The 9541-nt window shown below is 44.5% G+C and overlaps 1 protein-coding gene across 1 annotated transcript in view; it reads right to left on the bottom strand.

The window, feature by feature from the left end:
- MRPS6 (mitochondrial ribosomal protein S6) overlaps positions 1-4313 on the bottom strand; it is a 71041-nt gene extending 66728 nt beyond the window's left edge. The window contains exons 1-3 of the mRNA XM_017883871.1: positions 4236-4313; positions 4011-4086; positions 32-354 (exon numbers count right to left, since the gene is read on the bottom strand). Of these exons, the coding sequence (XP_017739360.1) occupies positions 32-354; positions 4011-4086; positions 4236-4313 (477 nt within the window). The remainder of the gene's footprint in view (positions 1-31; positions 355-4010; positions 4087-4235) is intronic.
- Between the last annotated feature and the right edge of the window lie 5228 nt (positions 4314-9541).

Genomic DNA, 9541 nt, shown 5'->3' with positions numbered 1-9541 from the left:
GCACGCCCCTCGCGACCCTGCCTCCTCCTACCCGCCTCCCGCCATGCCTGCTACCTAGCTCTCGAACCGGCTGGAACTTTCTATGCCTTCCTTCTCCTCCCGGGCGGCGGGAGAGTGAGTGCCCGCCAGTGCGCGTGCGCTGCGGTGCGGTCTCGTCCGTGCGCGCGCCCCTCGCCCGCGACTCCCCGGCACTAGGGACCTTCCCGGTGGAAGGCGGGGTCGCGGCCAGCCCGGGGGCTCTGCGGCCAACGGCTGCTCGCGGGAGTTCTGGAACATTCCTGCTCGGGGTCGGTGGAGGGGTGACGCTCGCGCCTCCAATCACAACCCTCAGGTCTGGCGCGGCTGACCAGGCCCCTTACCCGGCGAGGGGCGCGCCGGCACAGGCCGTGGGCCGCGGCGCCCGGGCTCGGGTCTGATTCAGTCCCTTGGCGCTGCGTGACCTTGGGCCGGCTGCCTGTGCTGAAAGTGGGGACCCGATGCTTTGAGTGAGTTGATGCACGTAAACCTCCGAGGACGGTGCCTGGTACACACAGGCGCGATATGGGCATTTGTGGTGTGCGCCTGACCTGTCCCCACGTGTTGTAGCCGAGGGCAGGCAAACACCTTAACTCTATCTCATTTCTTTAAATGTTTGCTCAGCTTTCACTTAAAGGCTAGGCTGAGTGCTTGGGAGACCCTTTAGCAAGTATCTGCGGTGGGCGGGGGGCGTGCCTTCTGCACTTCCCATCCCTTTACACTCAAACGGTTCTCCGTCCTCCAACCAGTGGCTCTGCAAATGCATTTTTGTCCAGCGGCCTTTCTTAGAGATTGAGTACCCTGCAGCTGAGGCCGCTGCCCCTTGCTTGCCCCATTAAAAGCTCTGTAAGTGAAGTGTTTGTCAGCTTAAAGTGCTTTAATGTTAATAGGTAAAGTTTAGTGAACACTTACTCTGCATCAGATCCCAAGGCTGGTGGATGTGTCTCCTAAAATTCTCACAACAGCCCTGAGGTGACAAAGATTCTTTACTTGGCCAAACTTTAGTCAGGCTTCTGAATCTTCTGCTAGGCCCATCTGTGCACTTCCTTGTAAAATCCAATTCTAGCACAGAACCTCCATCCCCTCGTAGCAGATCAGGTTCCTCATCTTTTTCTATCGCCCAGTCATGTCTTTTCACCCTGGCCTGAGTTATACAAGAATCCTTTAGATCGGTTTAGCCAGAATCCCTCTTCCCCTTGATGGTTGTTATTAGTGATTTTACATGGCCATAAATTCATACTTGGCCATGCTGCATTGAGAGGTGAGCCCACTCTCTCTCTCTCTCTCCCCTCTGCAAGACCGAGTTTCCCTGATCCCTGTACCCATCGCGTTCGTCCTGAATAAAGTCTTCCTTACCATGCTTTAGTAAGCATCATTGAGTAATTTTTTTTAAAAGAGGCAAGCACTGTTAACCCCTTTTTAGGGATTAGGAAATACAGGCACAGAAAGTTTTGTAACTAGTCCAAGGTCGTAGTGTAATAGAAACAAAGTACTTTTAGCCATCACTCTACCCTTCTGGCCTCTGGTTCTCCTACCACACAGATGAAAATGCCGGTTATTATTCAGTGCATTAACCATGTAGTCCACGTAAGCCAAGAATAGAGTACCTTTTGTCACCTTACCCAGAGGTTACCATTTCACATCCCATGCATCTTTTGTGGCATATGGGAGGTGGGAGATGAACCCAAGTTTTTCTGAGATAACTGAATTTTAACATTTTCTATTCTTAAACTTGTCTACAACCCATGTTCTTCCAAAGAGAAGCCACACAGGTAATCCAAATTGCCTGGCTAAGTGTCAATTAACTTCACGTTTGGTTTAAACAAGTAGCATACTATAAATAACAGGAGGAAACAAGGAATTTCTGGACCTTCAGAAGTGAGTTATAGGCTGGGTGCAGTGGCCCACATCTGTAATCCTAGTACTTTGAGAGGCTGAGGTGGGTGGATTCCAGCCTGGGCAACATAGTGAAACCCTGTCTCTTCTAAAAATACAAAAATCAGCTGGTTGCGGTGGCATGTGCCTGTAGTCCCAGCTGCTCAGGAGGCTGAGGCAGAAGAATCGCTTGAACCCAGGAGGCGGAGGTTTCAGTGAGCGGAAATCACATCACTGCACTCCAGCCTGGGCGACAGAGCGAGACTCCCTTAAAAAAAAAAAAAAAAATCACAGATTTTCTAGAATGGTTCCACTTTGACTGTCCCCCCCTTTTGTCGATTACATCACCCAATTTAGTAATGAGAAAATACGGACCCCGTAGTAATATGCCAAGTCAAACACTGAGGCGACGCAATGAGCTGACTTCAACTCAGAGCATTTCCTCTTGGAAGCTTCCTAGTTTTCCCCTAATGCCCAGGGATGAGTGAAGACCTGACATCTTCTCTACCCCTCCTTCTAACTTGACAAGTGGTATAAGGAAATTAACCTGACTGCATAATACCTCACCACAGTCAGCATCCCCAAGTCCTCCCAATCCGGTAGCCACCCATGGATTCATTCCATTTCTTAAAGGTAGAGAGAGGGCAACTACTGTGATTTTTCCCCTTCGACCTTTTTTTAAAAAGCACAGAAGCTGCCGGGCACCGTGACTCACACCTATAATCCCAGCACTTTGGGAGGTAGAGGCGGGCGGATCACCTGAAGTCGGGAGTTGGAGACCAACCTGACCCACATGAAGAAACCCCGTCTCTACTAAAAATACAAAATTATCCTGGCGTGATGGCACGTGCCTGTAATCTCAGCTACTAGGGAGGCTGAGGCAGGAGAATCACTTGAACCCGGGAGGCGGAGGTTGCAGCGAGCCACGATCGCTGCAGCCTGGGTAACGAGCAAAACTACGTCTCAAATAAATAAATAAATAAATAAAAAGCACAGAAGCAAAATGCTTGTGGCTTCATTTAAAAAAAAATTTTTTTTTTAATCACAAGGAATGCTGTTGCAAATTTAGTGTCTTCCTACTATAACTACAAACTTAAATTCACCAAAACAATTTTTAACTTTATACTATGTATAGTCAGTGTAGTAAAAGTATAACATATTACTGCAGCATTTGATGTATTAATTTAAAAATGACTCTAACTCTTAGATTCTCCAAAGCATTTATTATGGTATGTGTTTAAGATTTGATTAACCAAAAGTTTGATTAATTTTCAAGTAAGTTTTTTTGAGGGGGAATAGGAAAGAAGAATAGGAAAAGAAGTTGAAATCCAGCCCTATTTGTGAAAAAGGAACCTCAAGATACACCCTGGGTCAGTTTAATCACCTTTACCTTCTTATTTTATATTGCTGTATAATGAGACTTGACCTTGAGCTTTCTAATCGTTAATCCTCAAAGATGGCCATTATTTTTATTACTGAGTCTAACATTTTGAGCATTAACTATGAACCAGAACCTATTTTAAATTATTTGCATGTATTAACTCTCAGTTCTCACCACAAAGATATGTATTATAACTGCCCCCGTTTTACATGTAGGGAAAAGGAGACTTCATAAATATCTTCAGCAACTTGCCCCAAATTATGCAGAAGTGAGAGCCTGCACGCTTAACTCCAATACCATACAGCATTATGTTTACTAGCCAGTGCAAACTGAGCAACTATCTGTCGATCAATCAGCTTTTATTGTAGTCCTACTCTCCTCTCCCCTGGGTGACTGCAATCTCCCACTCCTAGAACTCATATAACGCCCTCCCTTGAGTGGCCAGATTCTCCCCTTGCACAGACTTCTTCCTTCCACCGTGAAGCAAATATAGGTCTCTTCTAGCTAGGGGGGAAAAAGCCTTATCATAACCCTGTTACCCTCTCGAGCTGTCATTCTTTTCTTCTTTTCACAGCCCCAGACCCACTGCATCTTCTAGCCTTTGCACTCGGTGTTCCCTCATACCGACCGTCACCACTGGCCTTCCATTTGCCCGCCAAGTAGCAGTTTCCCTGGCATCATTGTCGGGGACCTCTTTGCAGTCCTGAGGGTCTCTTCTTGGCCATCCATGATCCTGTACTCATGGGGTTTTCCTTTGCCTTCTTGGTCCCTGTGTCTGCCTCCTTTTTCCCCTCCTGTCCCTGAATGCGGCTGTTCTGCAAGCAAGAAGGTGTCTCAGCAGCAAGGATTTAAGGCAAGACTTGCCCATAACATGAGTTCCCGTGATCCAAGTGCATTGGAGTTTGACTGTGAACAGCTTTAAACTGATCTTTCCTGCCAGAATCCCGGTTTACTGTAACAGTACCGGGGGGCAGTGGAAAGTGTATAAATGAGTGATCTCCTTGTCTGTAGATAAGGAATCTGACACGAAAACAAGGTCCATTATTTATCCCAAGCCATAGAGCCCTGGGGTGGCACAATTCAAAGAAAAAACTTTTGCTTACCATATTCTCCTTCCTAGGCATGCACTGCGTGCTGTGATGCCCGTTTTACTGTTGCTAATGGATTAATCCACTGTGAGTGTAATAACTCCTATATTCTGAAAGGTGAGTTCTCTTTCTTTCTTTCTTTCTTTCTTTCTTTCTTTCTTTCAGACAGTCTCCCTAGTAGCTGGGATTACAGGCACCCACCACCATGCCCAGCTAATTTTTCTATGTTTAATGGAGACGAGGTTTCACCATTTTGGCCAGGCTGGTCTTGAACTCCTGACCTCAAGTGATCCACCTGCCTCAGCCTCCCAAAGTGTTGGAATTACAGGCATGAGCCACTGCGTCTGGCCCTAAAAGGTGAGTTCTAACAGTCATTGGGAAGAGGTAAGATAAACACAAATCATCATTCTGCTTAGGTAACTTTGTGTCTCTAAATACGGCCCCCAGAAGGTGGCGAAATGTGACTGTTTCCAATTAATGGAGACAATGATCCCACAGTAGCAGCAAATCATCTGTTGAGCTGTCAGTCATCACTCTCATCAGCGTGTCATCTTCTCCTAGATAAAAGTGAGCCTCCATTCATGGTAAAGTATACTCCACCTCCCCAGTTTTGCATCACTAAGTCCTGGGATTGTTCCCTACTAACTCCTAGGACCTGGGTCTGTAAAACCCCATTTCTTTGTCTGGCTGTCCTGCGTGTTATCTGTGTTCCTCAGCCGATAGCCCAAATGCAAGTCACATTTCAAATGTATTTCGTTTGTAACTGTTTTATCAGTGAAACCGCTGGTATTTCCTGATCCCCCTACACTCACCCTCACCAACCCTTTCAGACCTTCTTGGCCATGCCCATTTGCTTCGATTCTTCTTTTTCTTCTCCGTAAGCCCCCAGGTGCTACATAGACTAATTCATACCTCTCTAACTCTGTCAGCTTGCACATGCTATTGCTTGTGTTCCTTGCACAATGGAATACTGTATAGAACTTCTTAGGGCGGACATTTGGAGAGCTCTTTAAACATTTTCTTTCTTTCAATCCTCCAATTTCATGATTATTTTTCTAACTTTCATCAGCTGAGGAGGGTGCGGTTCAACTTGGGCTCTACTTATATGAAAAAAGGTAAAGGAAAGATTGCCTAAATCTCATGTTCTCTTATTTCCAGCCCCACCTCACCCTACCCTACCCAAAATAAAAGTAAAAAAATAAAATAAAAGCTTATGGCATGTTTTTGGGAGATATTCTCCTTACTACTTATTTTTTTTTAACTCTTATAACGTTAAAAAGACAAAATACTGCTTGCATCACTACTTGCTGGAAGAGTTAGTTTTTTCTCATAACAAGATTGTAATGTGTCCCCCCACAGGCCAACAAGTGTTCTTAATGTTAAATGTCAATAAAGTTGGAGGTATTAAACAGCCTTTTGTTCTTTCTCCACGAGTGCAAAATCAGAAAGCACACGTGGAAGCGTTTTCGATTTAGTAAAGGGAACAAAGGCCAGGTGCCAGAGACTGCTGTGTTGGGAGGAAATCGTCTCTGCAGGGGTCTCCAGGGGTTGGGCCTCCCAAACCAGGTGCTAAACAAAGGGCCTCTCAGGAAGACCCCGCAAAATCAACTAGGGGGCAGTCCTCAGGGCCAGGCGTGGAGAGCTGGGTGAGCCAGGCCTGCTCAGCACGAAGGAGTTTTAAGGCTGGAGGTGAAAGGACAGGAGATGAGGCCCAAATGGCTTCAAAGGGAGCAAGCGTGCATGCTTTGGAACACAGAGGAGGGCGTTGTGGTGGCCGCAGAGAGGAGCAGTGGAGTCCAGAATCCACAGGGCTTGACAACTGCTGAGATGTGTGAGGGGCAGCTCGAGGGCCAGTGTCAACTGCGTTCTTGGGTTTCTTCAGAAACATTCTTGACCAGCTAACCTTTGTTCTGGCCACATGCACCTTTGGTATTGCCTCAGCTCCTGAGGTAAGGCTTCTGTTACACTTCAATTCGTTAGCATTTCTTCTCGGATGTTTTATTTTCATCAGTCTTCATAGCAACATGATAATCTTCTGAGGACCTGAGGTAGTAACTCTTATTTCCCTAATAGTCTGTTAATTCGGGGCTTTAACCAAGAGGAGGAGGTCAGTCCCAAAACCTGCATTGGGTCCCCACCTAAGTGTCATGACGCCGCCAAGCAGCACTTTCTGGTAAGACAGCATGCAGGTGTCATCTCGAAGTCCAGCACTCTGTGAGGCTCATGCCACCCCCTGTTGCTGGGACTGACTGGACATGGTTCTGTTGATCCACATGGGAGAATGCCCTCGTGATCATCAGCCAAAGGTGAACAGAGACCCGGTAAAAGAAAACAGAAAACAACCCATTTTTTAAAAATTTTAAATGAACAGACATTTCATCCAAGAAGATGGCCAATAAGCATATGAAAAGATCTTCAACATCATTAGTTATTAAGAAAATGCAAATTAAAACTGGAATGAAATACCACTGCATACCTATTAGGATAGCTAAAATTAAAAAGACTCCAAAGACCAAGTTCTGGTGGGAAGATGGAGCAACTGAAACACACACTGCTGATGGGAATGTACATTGTGTGATCATTTCAGTAATGCCTTAAACAATGTTATACACAGACCTACCATGTGACCAGCCATTGTACTCCTAGGTATTTACCTAAGATCAATGAAAGCATGTGCCTGCACAAAGACTTGTACACAAATGCGCACAGCAGCTTTGTTTGTAATAATCAATAACTGAAACAACTCAAATAACCATCAACAGGTGAATGGAAAAACAAATTGTGATATACCTATACAATGAAATTCTGCTCAGCAATAAGGAGTGAACTATTGATATATTCAATAATACAGATGAATCTCAAAATAATTATGCTGAGTGAAAGAAGCCAGACAGAAAAGAGTACATAGTAAATGGTTCCATTTATATACAATTCTAGAAAATGCAAACTTAAAGTGACATAAAACGAATCAACAGCAGCTTGGGGTCGGAATGAAGCAAAGAGATTACAAAGTGGCATAAGGAAACTGAGGGCATGATGGATATATTTATTATGTTGATTAGGGCAATGGTTTCGTGGATATATATATACACATATCAAATTGTATACATTAAATATGTATGGTTTATTATACATCAGTTATACCTCAAAACTGTAAAAATATAAGTCATTCACATCATTATGCTCAGAGGAAAGTCATTTTGGTTTGTCTGATGTACATCTATCTTCATCTTTCTCTGTTTCCCCTTCCCCAAATTCCTGGATAAAAGGATCAAGATCACACCCTCTTCTGGTATTCAAGCCAATTAAGCCAAAACAAACTAAAAGTCCCATTAAGTTCTACAGGAGATGCAAAGAAGTATAAGAAATAGTTTACAGGAGATGCAAAGATGTGTAAGAAATCTAGGTAGCAAGAGAAGATATAAATGTGTTTACAGTTAAATTGTCTTAACAAGATTGAAGTATCTGTTCTAAAAAATAGAAAACATATAAAAAGAGTGTGATTAACGGTCTGATGAAGATGAAGGGCAAAAATTTCCAGAGAGGGATTACTTTGAACTGGGATGGTTCAGGAATGTTTCATGTATGATGTGGGATTTAAGCTGGAATGTGAAGAATGGATAACATTTTATAAATTAAGAGGAAAGAGAATGCGCACAAGATGTTTTGGTGGGGTCAGAGGGTGGTAACATGGAGTGAATAAATTTGACAGGAGGAAAGATTTCAGTAAGAGAATCACGGGACTCAACTCTACAAAGTGGGACCAAAGTGGGAGGGACTTAAGTGCCAGGCAGTGTCTAAACTCCCAGCCTTGATTTCATCTTCACATGAGGAAGAACTTGGGAGATAGTCAGCCTTTCATCACCAGAATCATTCAGCAGAGTGTGTGCACATGTGAGGGTTGTGGAAAGGAGCTAACTCTTAAATAGACAAGTCCTTCCCAATTCTGAGCCACCGGTCACAGATTCATGGGCTTCAAAAGCATCTTTGCAGGTAGCACAGGACATTTGTTTCATAGCATCTTGGTTCCTCTTGAAAGTGGCGCCTGACTCTCATACCAGAGTCAACAGAGCCAAATTTTCCCCTTTTCTACACTACATTTAGTCAGGGAAGGGAAGACATTCAGCTGCAGCCAATCAGACTCTTCCCCCATGCTTTTGAATCCTGAGTGGACAACACAGTGACATGAGGAACAGTTAGAGTGACTCAACATGTTGGCCAGACCCTTCCTGCTCCATCCCTGTGACTTCCAGTCTTCCTGGTTACCACTCTCCAGAGTGCTGTTGGTTCCTGGCCGGTCCCCGGGTTTCTAGTCCATTCTGTGATTCCCAACTATCATTTCAATAAATCTCATTTTTGCTTTACACAGAGTCTGCAGCTTATAACAAGAACCCTGACAGAACTCTTTGGGTTGTAGCATTTCAATTCCCTTCATAACCTATTGGTATTAGTTCAGACCCCTGGGGCCGTATGGCACAAGTCTACTCCCTCTGCCACATGAGCTCCTATGTCTGAAGACAGTTTTATGGTCTATCCTGAGCCCTCCCTTCTCTGGGCTAAATGTTCCCTTGTTCCTTTGGGTACTCCTCATCTCACATGGGCTAAGTTGTTTCTGCAGCCTGGGTGGCTTTTTCCAAGAGTGCACAACTGCCCACATTTAGACCTTCTGTGACTCAATAAAAGTCACTCCTTTTTTGTTTTCCCATGCAAAGACTATATTTTAGCCAGGGTACTGGTTCAGCTACTGAAACAAAAGTCAAAGTAACAGTGACTTAAACAAGACTTCTCTCATAGAAAGATCTGAATGTAACCAGGGCTGGGAACCCAGGCTTTTTCCAGCTTGCTCTCTATTTATAAGACATGGCTTAAATCTCATGGTTCATTATGGCTGTTCTGCTCCCAGCACCACGTTCACATTTCAGGAGCAGTACGGCAAAATAGAAGAAAGACTTCAGTGATTCCCTTTAAAGAAGTGGCCCAGAAGTTGAACCCATCACTTGCATTGGTATTCCAGGGATCAGAACTTAGTCCTTCCTGTGGTCCTGCCTTGCCTTGAAGAAAGGCTGGGAAATGTAGCTTTACGTGGCACAGTACGGTAAACTAGCAGTCTCTGCCATAGACCATATAATGCAATTTGGATATCACCCTGTAAATTATTCTTTTTTTTTTTTTTTTTTTTTTT

Source organism: Rhinopithecus bieti, unplaced genomic scaffold (genome assembly GCF_001698545.2).
Source record: "Rhinopithecus bieti isolate Rb0 unplaced genomic scaffold, ASM169854v2 scaffold_13207, whole genome shotgun sequence".
NCBI lineage: Eukaryota > Metazoa > Chordata > Mammalia > Primates > Cercopithecidae > Rhinopithecus > Rhinopithecus bieti.
This window is presented reverse-complemented; position numbering and strand designations above follow the sequence as displayed.